This window comes from Musa acuminata, chromosome BXJ3-10 (genome assembly GCF_036884655.1).
Source record: "Musa acuminata AAA Group cultivar baxijiao chromosome BXJ3-10, Cavendish_Baxijiao_AAA, whole genome shotgun sequence".
Taxonomy (NCBI): Eukaryota; Viridiplantae; Streptophyta; class Magnoliopsida; order Zingiberales; family Musaceae; genus Musa; species Musa acuminata.
In genome coordinates, this window is record NC_088358.1 from 28145341 (window position 1) to 28162590 (window position 17250).

General features: G+C 47.6%; 5 protein-coding genes across 5 annotated transcripts; 2 read left to right on the plus strand and 3 right to left on the minus strand.

Annotated features, from left to right (window-relative positions):
* The first annotated feature begins 1805 nt into the window (after positions 1-1805).
* Positions 1806-3479, plus strand: LOC103968526 (protein BIG GRAIN 1-like). Its single transcript, XM_009381776.3, has one exon. The coding sequence runs from the start codon at positions 2179-2181 to the stop codon at positions 3211-3213; it is 1035 nt and encodes a 344-aa protein (XP_009380051.2). The 5' UTR covers positions 1806-2178; the 3' UTR covers positions 3214-3479.
* A 1507-nt stretch (positions 3480-4986) lies between these two features.
* LOC135651447 (uncharacterized) lies at positions 4987-5805 on the minus strand. Its single transcript, XM_065171519.1, has 3 exons — positions 5421-5805; positions 5091-5344; positions 4987-5007 (listed from the first exon to the last, which is right to left on the minus strand). Exons 1-3 carry the CDS (start codon positions 5803-5805, stop codon positions 4987-4989), a joined length of 660 nt encoding a protein of 219 aa, XP_065027591.1.
* Positions 5806-9015: 3210 nt separating this feature from the next.
* LOC135651612 (zinc finger protein 8-like) lies at positions 9016-10789 on the plus strand. Its single transcript, XM_065171825.1, has one exon. It carries the CDS (start codon positions 9645-9647, stop codon positions 10461-10463), a length of 819 nt encoding a protein of 272 aa, XP_065027897.1. The 5' UTR covers positions 9016-9644; the 3' UTR covers positions 10464-10789.
* Positions 10790-11337: 548 nt separating this feature from the next.
* Positions 11338-14012, minus strand: LOC135651611 (pentatricopeptide repeat-containing protein At4g21065-like). Its single transcript, XM_065171824.1, has 2 exons — positions 13249-14012; positions 11338-12443 (listed from the first exon to the last, which is right to left on the minus strand). The coding sequence occupies exons 1-2, from the start codon at positions 13794-13796 to the stop codon at positions 11594-11596; spliced, it is 1398 nt and encodes a 465-aa protein (XP_065027896.1). The 5' UTR covers positions 13797-14012; the 3' UTR covers positions 11338-11593.
* A 249-nt stretch (positions 14013-14261) lies between these two features.
* On the minus strand, positions 14262-15006 carry LOC103968529 (uncharacterized). Its single transcript, XM_065171826.1, has one exon. The coding sequence runs from the start codon at positions 14949-14951 to the stop codon at positions 14511-14513; it is 441 nt and encodes a 146-aa protein (XP_065027898.1). The 5' UTR covers positions 14952-15006; the 3' UTR covers positions 14262-14510.
* Between the last annotated feature and the right edge of the window lie 2244 nt (positions 15007-17250).

Consider the following 17250-nt stretch of genomic DNA (forward strand, 5'->3'; position numbering starts at 1 on the left):
TGTCAGGGAAAGAGGGCCTTTAAAGTTGGGAACCAGCAGGTGCAGTGCATTGTTACTATTTTTCTTCTCCCGTTGGATCCTCATCGTCTCCTTGCTTTCTTGCGGATCCAGAAACGGGTCGGATCTCGATGCAACATTATGATCCGACTCGTATAATAAAAAAAAGACCCCCAAAACTAAACATAGTGAAATTGCAGTTTAGAAGCAAATCGGGTTCGGATCTGAAGTAATCGGGAATTGGGTCCGAAGCATTTGCGGTCGTCCTGGGACGGAGGACAAAAGCAAAATGGAAGAAGAGAAAAGAAGGTAGGCGCTGTCTCCTTCATCCTTTACCTCTGCCCTCATTCTTCGGGATCGCCTAGCTTTTGTTCTTGTCTCCCTGCCCCTCTCTGTTGCTTCTCTGTCATCCCTCCTTTTCCCTCTCTGCCTTCCCCTCTCTGCTCCCACAACAGTATGCTTTTAGTTCAAGGTGAAGGAAAAGCAAGACAGCCAGGGGGAAACTGAGAGACGAGTCCTTTTTCACTTCCCCTCTCTCTCTCTCTCCATGCATTACATGTTCTGGTGTCGAGGCTCAGTTTCTGGGACCATGTATTTGATGGATTCTAAAGGTTTTATTTTGCTTTCTACGACGGACTGCTAAGAAAGAAGAGTTCATCAAGCAATTGTTAGTCTTTAGGTACCAGTCCAGCTTGGATAGTTTGGAGTCTCCATAGACACCACTTGCGTAGTACTGTACTCTAATCCCACTGAAAAGCTGGAAGCAGTTGCTTATGTCTGCTTATAGTTAAGGGTGGAGTGTCGCCTCAATTAGTGTATGCTTAAACACACGAGGTACAACTCTGCAAGCAGTACTTGGGTACTCCAGATATATGATTTGCACGCTCGTCGGCACTCATCTGCGACAGCAATGTGCAAACAAAGGGTATCTAAAGAGTGCCCACTTTGCTGGTTTTTTTTTCTAATGTTCGATATCCGATCATGCTTTAGCCTCACACGATCTCATGTCTCTCTCACGCTAAACCTGGTGAAGACAGCACACTCCGCTGCCTCAGAAACTTACTTCCTCTTCCCCAATTCAAAATTCCTCTGGACCATCCTACGCTCTCACGGCCTACCATTAGTGCATCACTTGCCACCATTCATTCCCTGACCCCTTTTTTGCCCCCATGCGTGTTCTCATAGTTTAATCATCTCCAACCGAAGCTTAGTAGTAGGTGGTCAAGCGTTCGCCAAATTGGATATTTGGTTACGAGTAATAATGATGATGGAAAGTTAATATTGATTGTTTTTGTCGGGTCAGGTGATGTGAATGGTCCCCCGGCGGTAGCGTGTGGTCAAATCGTTCACCACGGCACTCGATAACGGGGCACCTTCGGCCCCCAAAAGCGACTCCGACCAAATGCAGGTCGAACACTGAAAGAAAAAGGTTACGGGCATTGTACTGACCTGTGTGAGCACGATCGACCGCGGCACAAACATCTTGAGTGCAACATGACGAGGAGGCGAGTCCACCACTGTTTAGCCCGGTTGGTTGCTCCTGCGCTGTTGTATGACCACTTTGATGATGGACTCTTCGTTGCTTTCCTGTGCAGGATACATCTGCATCGTGAGCAATTAATCCAACCATATATGTCACTTTTAAAAACAAAAAAATGATTCTATGATCCCATATCCCACGCAACACAACCATATATGTCTAATTAATCCAATCGTTTTGGTGTTGCCATAATATGGCAATGCAGAAATAGATTGATTCGTTTCCTCTACTACATTCGAAGGTTGGGGGAGGGATCATCGGCGTACCTGTCTTACGTGACGAGGAGCACGGAAAAATCTGGAGGAGGAAAAGGGTCGTTCATCACGGATCACACGGACGTGGACGACCGGGCCCCGAACCAAAAGAGCGAATGATAGAATTGCCACGTCAGCATGTACTCGCGCGTGAATCGTCCTAAAAAAGGCGTGCTGTGAGCGAGTGATCGCCACACCACCGCCCACCTTTCTCGTCTTGCTTTGTTCTGCTCTTCATCAATGGCGCTTCCCACTCGTCTTGCCTTTGCCTTTACCCCCTCCCTCTCTCTCTAGTCTCTTCATCGGCTCCTCGCGTGTAAAAAGAGAACATAGAGATAAGACCCCAGGGAAGAACAGGTGTTGGTGTTCTTGACGCTATCTACCGTAATGGAAGAGAGGTGGGCGAGGGGCAGAAATAGGAGCGGTCACCAGAATCCCTCCTTCTCCTCCACCCTCCTCGACGCTATCTACCGCTCCATCGATGAGTCCGACGGCGGTGGCGCCACCCACGCTCCTATCATCGTCCCGAAGCGCCCTCCGCCGCTCCTGCGGCCCCCGGTGGACCGGCGAACCGCAGGGGCGGCAGACGAGAGGGCGGCAACCCGTCGCCGCCCGTTTGTGCCCATCTCCACCTCTAGCTCCTCCGAAAAGTCCAGCTACGGCGGCTTCTCCTCCTCCTCTGAGCCCGACTCGGCGGCGACCCGGCTCAGGCCAATCCGGACTGCCGGGCCGCCGATCCGTTCGGCCCCTCCTCCGCCCGCGGCGGCGTCGTTCGACCGCCACGAGGAGGATGAAAAGAAAAAGAAGAAGAAGACGAGCTCGATCCGCGGCAGGCTTCGGGACATGAAAAGTTCCAGGTCGGCGGCACCGGCTTCGCCTGGGGCTCGCCTTGCTGGCTTCCTCGGCTCTCTATTGTCGGCGGTGTCGGGGACCCCGAGAAGGCCGACGTCCACCGCAAGCGGATGCGACGACTCCGCCTGCTCCACGGCGTCGTCCCACTCGCGATCGTGCCTCGTCAAGAAGCCGTCGACGAGGGAGCGAGCTCCTCCAGCGGAGGGGGGGAAGCGATCGGTGAGGTTCTATCCGGTGAGCGTGATCGTCGACGAGGACCTGCGGCCGTGCGGGCATAAGAGCGTTTACGAGGCGGATCGGGCAGCGGAGACATCGTCGCGGCGGCCATCGTCGGCTGCAATGGAAGCGAGGAGGAGGGTGGAGGAGCTCCTGAGAGGGATGGAGGAGGAGGAAGAAGAAGAAGAAGAGGAGACGAGCGATTCGAGCTCCGATCTGTTCGAGTTGGAGAATCTGACGGTTATCGGAATGGCAGGGGGAGCAGTGCACAGTGATGAGCTTCCCGTGTACGAAACCACCCACCTCGACACGAATCGCTCCTTTTCGCAATCTCAACGCTTCCTTAAAATATAAGGTGGTGTTTTATGATAAGAGGGCTTGAGCGTTTGCCGTTGGTCTGTTTTGGCTTCTCACTGTTACATAGTGCTTTCTGGGGGTTAAGTGGGGATTAATCACATATATCTCTGGTTTATGTCATCGTTATCTGATCCCTCTTTGTAGGATTTATTTTGGTTTTGTAGCTGTCAGCCAATAAAATCTAAATTAACCATATGTATATGTAGATCCAATCATTGTACATATGGAGGCGGCCTCTACTAGAATACAATCCGCTTCATACATTTCACCTATGTATGCGTGGTGTTTTTACCATATAAGACAGTCGATGGTCGGGGCACATCGAGACGCCAAGGGCGAACATTGTGGACCACTGATGGATGTCGCTCGCACCCATGGGGACCATGATGGGATTCGGTGTGCCGCCAGACCCACCAACCCGTGCCCATGGCTGCGTGCATCGCCACGAATCCAACACATCGAACTACATGGAATAATGATTGGGCGAGTGCGACCCAGGGGCAGACACACACACATATTTCCGGGGCCCCACCAACGATACCTTGCCTATGGATACAGAGATTGCCAAGCGCAGCCTGCTATGCTACATCTATAATTGGCATGGACCACAAGCCCGCACCCAAACAAAGGGGCATGTGCTTATGCACTATAATATCTGCTTCTCGGTACATGTCCCTCTAAGCCTACGAACCCTATCTATCTTTTCATGCATTCATGGGAATATTTCTTTATAGGTTCAGCCTGCACTCAATCATCACAGTCGATGAGTTGGTACATGAATGCATGGGTCATGAGAATCTCGTATGATCATTCCTATGATCAACCTTGTGTTAATTCGTCAGGCTGCTTTTTGAGGTGTCCGTAGCTATAAGTGGTCTCTGTCCCCGGGCAACAGTTATCTTAATCTGAGAATGATTTGATGAGCTTCCAAGGTTCCAACCTGGGAATTATCATCTATTGATTAACCATGACCACTGGCTTAGTCAAATTTATTCACATCATTCCAAAGGAATTTATTTGGGCCTTGTCATGTAGTCTTAGGCCCATTTACAGGTCAACACCAATCATCTCTGCTTCGCTGAGCTCTTCTGGTGTTAGTTACATGATAATATGTGAAGATTTCGCGCCAAGCTTGTGGCCAAGTGTGCTTCCATCGATCTCTGCAGGCGGTACAAGTATTGCAGGACCGACATTGTTCGAGGAAGGCCTTTGGTCGGGCCACCTCATGATGTGGAGATGAACCTCCTCCATCTCCTCGATGGCGGCCGCAAGCCTTTCTTTGATGCTCGTGTGATCGCAGCACACGATGCGCCCGTCGGAGGAGACCTCGGTGGGGAGGACTCCTTTCCCTTGCAGTCGAGAGACGATGACCAGGTGCCCTGTCTTGCTGGCATCACCGCAGAGGTTGCCGAGCCCGGCGCGATCGGCTGCTGAGCCTTTGAAAACGGAGCTGATGCAGATGAAGCCCTGCGCAAACGGTTGTGCATCAGGTGTTCGGCCTCGTGATTGATGAGGTCAGATTTAGTACCTCCTCGGTTCTCTTGATGTCCATTCCGAATCTTCTCTCACCTTCCTCGGGTGCAAGCACCACCGGCACCTCCGCGATGCCCGGCAGGAACCAGAGTCGGATCGCTTGCAGTAGCTCGACCGTGGAGGTATGCTTCGGACTCTGCTGCTTGAGCCAACTCATTTCTTTCCAAGAACTCTGGCAATTGCCTCCGTCAGAAGATGCAGCCTTTTGCTTAAGCATTGATTCGACATGCATTAGAGTTAAACATTATGGAAAAAGAACTAGAATGTAGTGCATGTTTGGTGTTCACTCCATCTATTACTTGCAAGAGAGTAGAGAAAGAGAGAGACAGAGAGGAGCTAACGATTTGCTCTGTTTGGATGTTGACGAAGACGAGAGGAGCTCCGGAGGAGACGGTAGATGAGAACCAAGCCATGGATCGCGTCATGGTGGCCTCGAAGTTGCGCTCGCTGGGGAAAGGCATGAAGAGGATGGAGCTAATCAGAGTGGAATGGCGGTCCGGCAAGTAGGTTTCCACCTTCTTCTTCCAGTCGTAGCTCACGCTTTTCTTCCTGACGAACCCGATGCCATCCACGTTAACCACCGTTCTGCTCATTTCTGCATGGGTGCATGCAACGGTACTGCATGAGTCATGATCTAAGTGCATGAAGTGATAAGGCTTCGTTTAGCTCACCCTGAAGCTCCGCGCACCGCTCCAGAGTGAGATCGCCGAGCACCGCGACGTGGCGGTCGTCACGGGCGGCCATCACGGTGAAACGGCGATAGAGCTTGTGGCCGCGGTAGGGGATGACACGGGCGCGAAGGTCCAGCAGGCTGCTGCCTCTCTGGACCTTGATCCAGACCGACTCGGACCGGCGTCCCAGCCGACCGAGAACGGAGCTGATCTCCGACCGGCTCTTGGGGGAGGCAAAAATGGGGCTTTCCTCGTCGTCGTCGTCGTCGGCAGGCGCGACCCCCTTGACGATGTCACCGGGGAGTGGCATGGAGTCGTCCCACTCCTCAGAAGGCATCCCTGCTTCGACTCGTTTGACGCCAACCACCGTCCCATTGCCGCCCATCTGCGGAACAGCGACACCACCAACGGCTGCAATCTCTGATCTCTTCGATGTCTAAGAAGCCACTGCCGAATCGGTAATATAAATGCATCAGTCGACGTCAACGTTCGTGAGGAAAGAGGAGATGGGTCTGTGATAACAAGGACGCTGTTCCTATAGCGCCATAGCAGGCCTTGACAAGTCAAACACGAACAATTAGCTACGTCAACACCAATCTTCTTCACACGGCCCTCAAGCGTTTGAGTTGGGCTCGCATTCCTTCTTCCCTCTTCAAACCCAACATGTTCCTCCACAGTGTCAGGGATCGAGTTGGTGGTCGTCTGCAACGCTCGTGGTCCTCCTCTGCCGCATCAAATTGCTAAAGATGAACTGGGTTGCGACCACATGAATTCCTCTACTTCAATGAGCTCATGGAGCTCTTCGTATATGCCAAGCGAATAGCATCATAATGGTAGGTTGTTGAGATGGAGTAATGCTTCCTAGTTTGCCGATACACAGTACATGAATGAATTAAAGGCAAAATTGTTCTTCTCTCACTAATTTAATTCTCCATCTGTAAGTCGATGTGACCTCCTTTTTTGTCCTTTGGACGACTCGTCTCGTACTTCACCCATCTAAATTTTACTGTCACGCATATAACACATCCATACGTACATATATATGAATATGTGGCTGTCGTAGGATCATCGTGTCCTGCTCGTGTCCTAGCGATGCACCGATGTGGTCTCCCTCGAAGTCATAAATGATGCAGCTCGACCTGAACCATCATGCTTTCATCCATGAAGTCGTCGTCTTGCTTCCCTTGGAAGTACTGAGTGCAGGAAATAATGGGTGACAAAGATTGATCGATGGCCTTGAAGCAGACTGTAAGATGAGGTCGCACATCACGGTGTGGAGAAGAAACCGAAGGCTCGCAGGGTTCGATTACCGTCGTCTCTCCTGAAAAGACTTGTGGTGATGGTAGAGGACTAAGTCCAAGGAAAAGAATGATCCAAATAGATCATGTGTGGAAGAACGATGGAACACTTGGCCATCAAGTGGTAGATTTATGTGGTTTTCTTCTTACAATGACTGACATGGGAAATTCGACAGTGAATTATCTGTATATGATGGTGATGATGGGACCTGAGCCAATTCCTCCCCTTTTCTTTCGCCAAAAAGTGTTTTTTGCTTGATTTGTGATGGCACAGATTAAGAGTTATTTGCAGTAGGAATTGACATCGACGATAAGGTAGCTGACGTGCTGTATGTTATCGCATTGGGTTCTTTGTGTTTGACAAAATGCAACTTTCGCTTGAAGCAATGGTGGTGTGATTGGGTGAACCAAACTTGATTTCATCATTGTCTTTGTCATCGTGAACCAAACGTTTCATCAAAGTCTAATCACAGGTCACAAGATGTCTTACCCTGTGATGGCTACATGAACCAGAGGAAGACCAACTAGGAAATGCCGAGGATCCATCAGCTAGCCAGCCATGAGAGGAGCTGCTCCATCCACCCTCCCTCCCGCCCTCACTGACATCCACATCACATGTGAAAGGAGGCACCCCACGTCCCTTCCTTTTTCTTTTCTGGCTTCTTTCAGAAGGCACTGCGATTTCTTTGAAGATGAGTTCAGCTTTGAGATCCCACCCTTCGGTGGTCCTCAGCTGAAATCTTCCTTCCCACAGTTCTGTCACTTCACGCCTCGAGAAGACCACCAAAGCCCTTTGAGAGCATAACATGCAGCAGCCATCATCTTCCTCTTCTTCTTCTTCTTCTTCTTCTTCTTCTTCAAGGGTCGAGTTCAATAATTGATGCAAATGTCACTGTCGTGCCATGCTGCGAATGGCTGCTGTATTCTTCAGCCATAATCTACGGAGACCGCATTACATCATTTGAAGTTCCTCAGGTTAATATCCCTACCGTTGATCGATCCAGCACTTGAAATTACATGATCATGGAGTACTCTACGACCTCAAACAGAACTGGACAGGCAAGAAGACGTAATGATCTAACTTTAGATTCGAAATGTTCTCCGTGGTCACGAACGTTTTGACCAAGTGCAAGGCAATTATTATTAGAGGAAGGACATGTATGGAGTGCATTTGAGCGCATTAAGGCGGCTTTTACGCGATCAGCGACAGGTTAGTCCGTACTCTCCCATCCAAACCAATCCAATCCGAAGAGGGGGACAAAACATGTACATCCTATAAAGAGGGATAAAATTGCTTGCATGAGTTGATCATCCTCTTCAGACATGTCATGGATAGAAATGAGATCTTTTGTTGTTCGGAAGCATACAGATAGAACGAGGTGGAATGGTCCATGAACAGTGGTGGTTGTATTGTGTTATTAAGGCATAACTTAGGATGTGCCATAGTGTCACTTTCACGTGGTGGGGTATTTGAGAGACACAGAAGGAGACTTCTTTACGAGAGGTCCCCCTGGAGGGGCAAATGAGGTTTCAGGGCTACACGTCCATTTCACAAACCCAAGGCAGTGCAGATGAGGATAAATTAGAACAGTGAAGAGGGAGCATGAAGACTTGGGAGAAGGAATAGTTACAGCATGGGCCAGCAGGCATGCATGAATAAAGCAGACCTCTGCTGCTGGCACGCCAGAGAGAGAATTAAACTCATATCAATACTATCGTCTCCATGTATATCTTCAAACACAGATAGATTTCTGCGGAGAAGGCCAAGGCTGGGCCTTTGCATCACCATAACTATGGCCATTGTTGGTTATTTGGTAATTAACCAGAGTTGTTCACACAATTAATCACCAAATGCTGTCTTGACCACTGCCAAAGCCATACTCTGCAACACCAGTCACCAGATATAAAGAAGAAACAGCTATCAAGAGGCTCCACAGCAGCCAGCGGCTAATGGAGTATCACATAACGCAGATACAGAGAAAGAGAGACCCCCACCATGAGAGCTGGTTGTGTACCTGTCGTCCGCCTTGACTGCCGTTTACACATTCACGATATATATATATATATATATATATATATGTATATACATATGTATGTATGTATGTATGTATATATATATACATATGTATGTATGTATGTATATATATATACATATGTATGTATGTATATATATATATATATATATATATATACATACATATATATATATATATATATATATATATATATATATATACATATATATATATATATATATATATATAGCATGAAAGATGAATGATGAAGAGATTGGCAGAGGATGTGTGGTGATGTGATGGTGTTGTTGGAGCGGTACTTGGTTGTCAATTGACGAGCCAAAACCCACCGCCAGCAGCACCAGCAACAGCTGCTGCAGCTATCGTCAGTCGTCTCCACAAAAGGAGCCTGCAGCCCCAATTGTCTAGCCTCCTCAACCTCGTGCAGAGAAAGGGTGATGTAGATGACCAGCAGATCACTCTCAACATCCAAACACCAGGACCAAAGCGATCGCAGCAGGTCTAGGGAAAAAAGTAGCTATTTCCGTTACCCACCCCCCCCCCTCCCCCTCTCTCTCTCTCTCTCTCTCTCTCTCTCTCTCTCTCTTCTTCTTCTTCATCACTTGCAGCGCGTCCGGTGAAGAGAGAATGTCCTCTCCACTGACGCGTTCTTCTGTTGCTCTACATGGTGTCTATCCAAACTCTTTTTTGCCGTCCTTTCCTTCTGTCTCGATCTCTCTGCCTCTCCCTTAGACACAGAACCTGATTACAGTAGTCTTCGAGCCTTAAGACCAGGAGGGGAACGAGAGAGAGAGAGAAGAGGAGCAGAAGAGCATAATCTGCTTCCGCAGCCTCTTTTCTACGTAGGAGACAGTTGCCTGCACTGGCTAAGTCCACAAGATAAGGCAAAGATGAACGAGCGCAGCGAGGGACGCGACTTCATGAGTGTGGACTCCTTCTCGCAGCTCCCGTTCATCCGCCCGGTCCCCAAGCCTTCCTCCTCCTCCTCCTCCTCCACCTCCGGCATCCGACTGTTTGGCATCGAAGTCCCTCACCATCCCACCAACGAAGAGGACAACACCGAAAAAGACCACACCACCACCGTGAACGGCGGAGGTGAGAGCGCACGCAAGTTCGAGTGCCACTACTGCTATCGCCAATTTCCGACATCGCAAGCGCTCGGCGGGCACCAAAACGCCCACAAGCGCGAGCGCCAGCACGCGAAGCGGGTTCACATCCAGTCCGCCGCCCTGGCCGCGATCCACCACGGTCCGGCAGCCATCGACGGCCATCATCTCTACGGCTTTTTTAATTACCACCAACCATTCGGCCCGGTGTTACCCGCAGCCGCCCACTTCGCTGTCGACTCTCCTTCGACGCCGCACTACCCTGCATGCCACGCCACTAGCGCCGCCAGTGGTAGCTTCGGTGGTTGTTTCTACGGCGGGCTTGGTTCGGCGGCTCAACCCATCAACGGCAGCCCGTTGCCGGGACTCTGGAAGGCCCCTGGGGTCGTGCATGGCAGCGCGAGCGTGGGGTTAGTCCATGGGGACTCTCCGATGCCTTCACCTACGACAAGACGAGATCAAGAGCCAAGAATCGAGGGAATTGGAGGCATTATCTCAGATGGCAACGATCGTGGTGCTTCTTCCGCATCTTCCAAAAGCCAATTTGCTTACCAGCTGATGCCCGGCGTGAAGGAGAACGTGAGTTTGGATTTGCACCTGTGATCAGTAACACTCTTGTGGGATTTCGGATGATACTATGGCTTTGTTCTTCCTTAGTTTCTTTCGTCATGTTGTGGTGTTGCCCAGAGAAGTGGCCATCCTTTTATCGTCAGGCAAAGGAAAAAGAAAGAACAGGAATTCTATCTCTCATTTGGACAACACAATGCATCAAGAATTTTCACTGTGAATCTATAAACATATGATCTGCAATAGTGTTGCTCACTCTGTAGATTTTGATCCCTGCAATCTTCAATCTTTGACTATATCCATGTAACTCTTTATTATTTGTCGATCCTTGTCTCAGGGAGTACCATTCCTGTTGCTTGTGAGTTTTCCAACTCTCTAATTACCTCTCTGAAAGGTATCTTTGCGACATATTGTTCATTTAGAGGATTCCAAGTAGTGAATTATATCACATAGTAAACGACCTACATGTGCTCTTCTTGAATGAGCTTCTACTTGCACCTGTAATTATTGACAGGAACACTGAGATGCCAATGATTCCTTAATAGTTGATGACATTAGCTAGTTGTCTACTGAGAAAACAAGTCCATGAGACACAAGTGGCATACTCTGTTAGCATATGACTGACTGCATTGGTTCAGGAGCTGCAATGAGCTATACATATTGTCACCTTTGTACATGTGAGGTGAAAACAGTATCTTCATTCCTAACTTCTATTCCTTCTGCAAAAAGTGAAGCATGTAATGATCAAAGGCTACTTGCTTTCTTCAAAATGCATGAGGATCCTGACAATGGAACAATTGCTCATCAAAGCTCCAGTATTAGCTCAGTGCAGAAGGGTTCATGTGCCTTTCATTTCTCATGTTGCCCTGAAGAAATTATTCATTTGTTTGATACTGTAAGACACCTGACATGAAAATAATGAAGTAATTCGATGATGTTAATTTGATTTTGTACAACGTATCGAATATACTTCTTGCATACTTGATCAGTATGACAATCTATATAGTTCTACATCGACAAATTTCAGCTCTTGTATACATTACAAGCCCAAAAATTGCAGAGAAGACATTTAACAAATTCTAGCAGAAGTTATTTGTCACTATAGATCTTTCCTTCATTTTTCCTATCTATCATAGACAAATAGGAAGCTATTCACATACTCATTATCATCCAGAAGTTTCCAATAATTCCCACTCTGGGACTTCTGCATTCCCTTCCACCCAACTGCAGGCCGGAACCTTCTTCAAACCTTTCTTTGAGATGTTGCTTCTTAACTCGGCCACATCGTTCCATTTTCCAGATAATGCAGACATATTGGCAGCAATCACGTAGTTTGATCCTACGTCAGGCTCCTCTTCCAGCAGAAGCTTCAGCAAGTCGTCACCGATATCAAAAGATTTGCCGCTTTTCCTGCAAGCTCCGAGAAAGGACCTCAATATGACATTATTTGGAGTAATCGACATGTTCTTAATGAACTCATAAGCAGTTTCTAGTAAACCTGCTCGGCCAAACAAATCAACCATGCAACCATAGTGCTCAATTGTTGGCTTGATATGAAACTCATTTACCATTCTAGAAAACATTGTTTGGCCTACATCTACCATACCGAGGTGGCTGCAAGCACATAAAATGACGGAGAATATTGTACTGTCTGGTCGTACACCACTAGCTTCCATCTGGGAGAATAGATCAATTGCTTTTTCCCATTGGCCATGATCAACGAACCCTGCAATCATAATTGTCCATGACTGCAAGTCCTGCTCTTGCAAGGATTTGAAAACTTGGAAGGCTTCTTCTAAGAGCCCACATTTAGCATACATGCTGACTAGAGCAGCACCCAGGGCAACATCCAATTTGATGTTGTTAACCACTATGTATGAGTGAATTGCTCGTCCTGTACACGGACTAGCCAAATAACTGGAAGCTGAAAGTAGGCTTATTAGAGTAACTGAGTTAGGTTTAACATTTGCTGATCTCATTTCCAAAAATACCATTAGAGCTTCAACAGGATGGCCGCTGTAAATTAAATAGAACATCAAGGATCAGAATTTGTCACAACTATTGTGAAAAAGAAAAAAGACAGGGATAAACAAAAAACAAGAATAGAGGTTTATAGGAATTGCGAGATAAAGCATAGGAAGCATCTAGGAAAATAATGCATGTCAAATGCTACATATGCTTCATCCAATCTTAGGTGGGGGATCAAAAGAGAACTAAAAACAATATGACGCTGAAACTCCATGATATCATTGAATCAAAACAAAGGTGCTTACTGGATGGCTAAAGACACCATTGTCTCACACCTATAAATTGGGACAGGGCTCTGTCCATGTATCTGAACTCACCGATCGAAAAAAGCCTTTTAGTTCTAATCGACTCAAAGAAAATATGCATCAATTGTATGATTCACATAAACTATGCCCTTTGAGATCAAAACATATCTCACCGAATGACCCATAACTTGTACCAAAACTTAGTCTACATAAGAACTAACTGAAATTAAATTACATCAAGCATGCATCTCCCTGAAGAGATGCATCCACTGAATGACCATAATCTGATTATGCCTTTGGTTGTCGTATAGAAATATGTTATATTTTGAAGAGTGTTGATGGAAATATCCTCTTTGTATCCTCGAATACAAATACTTTCACAAACATAAATTCTTAATTACGATTTTATCTTCAAAAGAAATTATCAGGTTTAACCCTGATAATATGATATGTCACCCGGTATGGATTTCGCCCATCATCGACCGGTTATAAAAATAATAGTTCAGGAACTTTAATCAAAGCGAAGGTTGAATAAAGAGCATACCTACCAAGCAAGATATCCTTGGATCATGGAGCTCCATGTGACGACGTCCCTAACACCCATTTCGTCGAACACTTCACGAGCGCATTTGGACACCCCGCAACAAGCATACATGTGCAGAAGAGTATTCCCAACGTATAAATCCAAGAAAAACCCGGCCTTTAAGACCACCCCATGAACCATCTCACCGACTCGCAGCACGGAAGCACGGCCGCACGCCCTGAGAACAAACGGATAGGATAAGTTGTCAGGGCGCCCGTTCCCTGCACGTCGGAGGGCTGAAAAGAGGTGGATGGCTTCTTGGGGGGAATCGGAATCGGCGTAGGCTCGGATAAGGGAATTCCAAGCGAAGAGAGGAGGAGGAGAGGCGAGGTTGGAGAGGACGGAGCGGGCGTGGGCCAGGGAGAAAGGGCAGAGGGAGGAGATGAGCTTGGAAGCGACGGATGGGCGGTGGTCGAGAGCGGCTTTAAGGATGAGCGAGTGGAGTTGAAGGAGGTGGAGGAGGGAGGAGGACCGTCGGAAGAGGGAGGAGAGGTGGCGGGAAGACCATAGCATCTTTTGGATGGGTTGGGAAATGACAGACGAGAGGTTCAAACAATAGAACGAGAGGAGTCAATGGACCCGATAACCCGGTTATTCAATATGAATCCGATCGCAACAGGACGCCGATCCTTCATCTATATGATCTTGTTAATAACCTCGATTCGAAGCTATTCGGATCCAGCATGATGCAGACCCGGACCCTGGAGGCCAAATCAAAACAAAAAACGGGTTATCGGGTTTTCTCTTCTCCCCACAGGTTTTCTATTCTTCTCTCTCGGAAACAATGGTCTCCCTCCCCTGTTTCAAACCAATGTCCTCTTCTTCATCATCATAGCTGTTTCCCAGTGGGTTCAGAGCATCCAAAAGTGCATGTTGGAGTATGAGCGAACAATATTCAATCATATCTTTGCATCTTTTGCTTTTGTTCTTGTTTGTATGACAGGCTAATTTAATCTTAGATTGAATATTACAATGCAATTGGAAATAGCATATCGCTTTATATCCCACCAATTTATTCCATTCGCCTCTTTCTTCGAAACACAAAACGGACTGACATGACCGACACCATCTGACGGTCGATAGTAACACGCACAACAACAGTAATAAAAGGCCCACGACACGTGGGGACCGGACGGCGAATAAACGTGGCTGCTTTCTTTTATTGTGGTCGAGATATTTAGTCGAAGAAGACGACGATGGAAAGGAGGGGACGGCAACGGGGTGGGGTCATTTGCCGGACGCCGCGGCTTTGGTCTTGGCGGCCTCGAGGTCGATGGCCTGCTGGAGGAGGTTGGAGCCTTGGTCGTCGTCCTCGAGCACGATCTGGAGGGGGAAGTCGCCGAGACCGTCGGCGATGGCGAGGAGGATGCGCCGCATCTCGGAGCGGAACTCGTCGCGGTCGACGGTGCCGCTGCGGTCCAGGTCGAACTGATCGAAGATGGAGTTGTATAGGGCGGCGACCTCGGCCGGTGGGGTGACCACGTCGACCCCGAAGTGGGTCTCCAGGAGGCGGAAGGTCTCGAGGGCGCGCCGCAGCTCGGCGCGGGAGAGGACGCCGTCCCCGTTGAGGTCCAGCGCCGCGAACCGCTCGTCCACGCTCCGGTTGAAGACCTCCTCGTCCCCTACGAACGCCCGCACCGTCGACCCGTCCAATATCACTACCCCCATCTCTCTCTCTCTCTCTCTCTCTGATCGCAGACTCCCACTCAGACACACAAGCAGCGATTTAATTGTGTTGTATATGGTTTGTGCTTATCCATGGGATCTTTCGAGGATGGATGTTTGCAATTACGATAGCGCCACTAGTGGTCGAGGCTTTGGTGTAGGGTGCAGAGAATGACTTGGTCAACCGTGTACACGGAATATTGCCACCGTCCATATGGCGCTGAGATTCGTGTCGCAGCATACAAGTGAAAGGGATAATCAATCGAAGCTTATGAAACGACCAATTTAATAGAGAAATCATAATACTGTCAATATGCAACAGGCGAAGGTAATTGAAGAGACTGACTGGGTAGAAGCGATCAAGTCAACGCAATGGTACAACGTACTTGATCGCTCTGTTCAGATTTGAACTGCAGAATTGATAGCGTGGAAGAGTTTGGCTCGAAGACTCGGTTTCTATATTAATCTGTATGAAAATTGAGGTTAAATAAGATTCTCGATGTCATCTATCCAAACAAATCAATAGCCAATAGGAGTGGGTGCCTTATGTAATTTTATTTTATTACAAGTTAACGAGTGAAAATATTTTACGATAAAAATGAAATGTTTCACGATCGCCTAATTATTGACCCGATCCTCCTAGTGGTACTGTCACATGTAGAGTTATAATTTAAGGAGAATATTTTCTGAAGTTTTTATTTTATAGTTAAAATGCTAAGCGAAAAAATCCCAACAGTCCTAATGATCATCTCATGTCAAAATCCTGAAGGTTTTGATTCTGCGAATTGAACATGTTGTAATGGTTTCACTTCAAATTTGTGTGTCATTCACAAACCAGAAATATCTCCTCGGTGGTTTGAGTGGATTTCATAATCTACCCGAGTTATGTCCTAACATTTGCTTACTCATCGCATAGTTAATTCACTGGGAATACATTCGGACGATGTAGAAACACTGAACTACATACCTCTTCTCTCTAAAATGTATTAAGTAATTGTTTGCTCGTATCAAATCCAAGACTTGTGTCCTAATCAAACAGGGAGAGTACCGTCAACCATAAGTCGACCCAATTCAATCTAAACTCGAGGGCATAAGGATATCCGAGAAACTCACGTGACAGTCTTATGAGACTGTTGTTGGGGCACCAAGATATCTAAAATGACTCCATGGTGATTTTTAGGGGGCTTTTGAGTGTCCGAGGTGGAATCTAGTTGTTCGGTAGATTCAAGGTCAACTACGAAAGAGAGTTTTCTGACCCGACCCTTCGATACTCAAGTTAATTCTGGAATAGTATATACTGTAAAGAGGTTATTTGGAGAGGAATTCGACCTCTATGGAGCCATCTTCCTGATCTCGATGTCACCCCCAATCTCGAGATCAAGGTTTCCTTTTTCTCGTTCGTCGACAAGCTGCTCTCACTTTACGTGGCACATAACATACGCAGACTCCGCGTTGCCTTCTTCTGCGAAGACGTCTCACAAGTCCAGTGTCTAGATTCGATTTGCATTCGGACGTCATGTCCAAGAACTGGAGCTGGAGCTGTGTCCCCTTGACATTAGTACCCCGATGCTCTCTTTAACTCTCCTTTCTTGCACTTATTTGAAATCACTCGAGCTCCAATACTTCGACATCAACCTCGTTGAGCTCCCTTGGTTTCAGTCCCTTGAACTGGTTAGCCTCAGTTACGTCAGTTGTGATGGTGCAGTGATCGGTGACCTGATCTCGGGCTCGCCTCGTCTCGCGATTCTAGATATCCGGCGTTGCGAAGTGAAAGGCGATCTTGATATCATCGATTTCAGGGGTCAGCTCGAGTGGCTAGGGGTTGGCTTGTGCAGCGATAAAGGAGTTCTTGATTCCAAGGTCGAGATAGCTGCTCCAAACCATAAGTTCTTGGACATCGCTAACTATATGCCTCGAGCTAGTTTTCGCTTGCGCTGCCCCTCTCTTTTCTCTGCGGCATTCGAGTTCGAAGATATGCTCTACGTTGGCAGCGACCTTTTTTGGTACCTGAAGTTGGTGCAGTTACTTGGTGATGTTGCTCATGCTGAAAGTGTCAGCCTCTGCACTTGGTGCATCGAGGTACGTTGGCAATGATGACCATCGGTATTCGAGTATACTATTCATCAGAACTATCACGTATCACAGTCAAGTCTTCCATATAGGCTGACACAAAGTTTACAGGTTTTCTTGGAATGGAAGGCAGAACAAACAAGAGCATCAAGGTTTGACGCCGAACATCTCATCTTAAGCACTTCGATCAGAAAAAAGGAGCTCCTTGGAATTGCTCAATTCCTAAACAAGT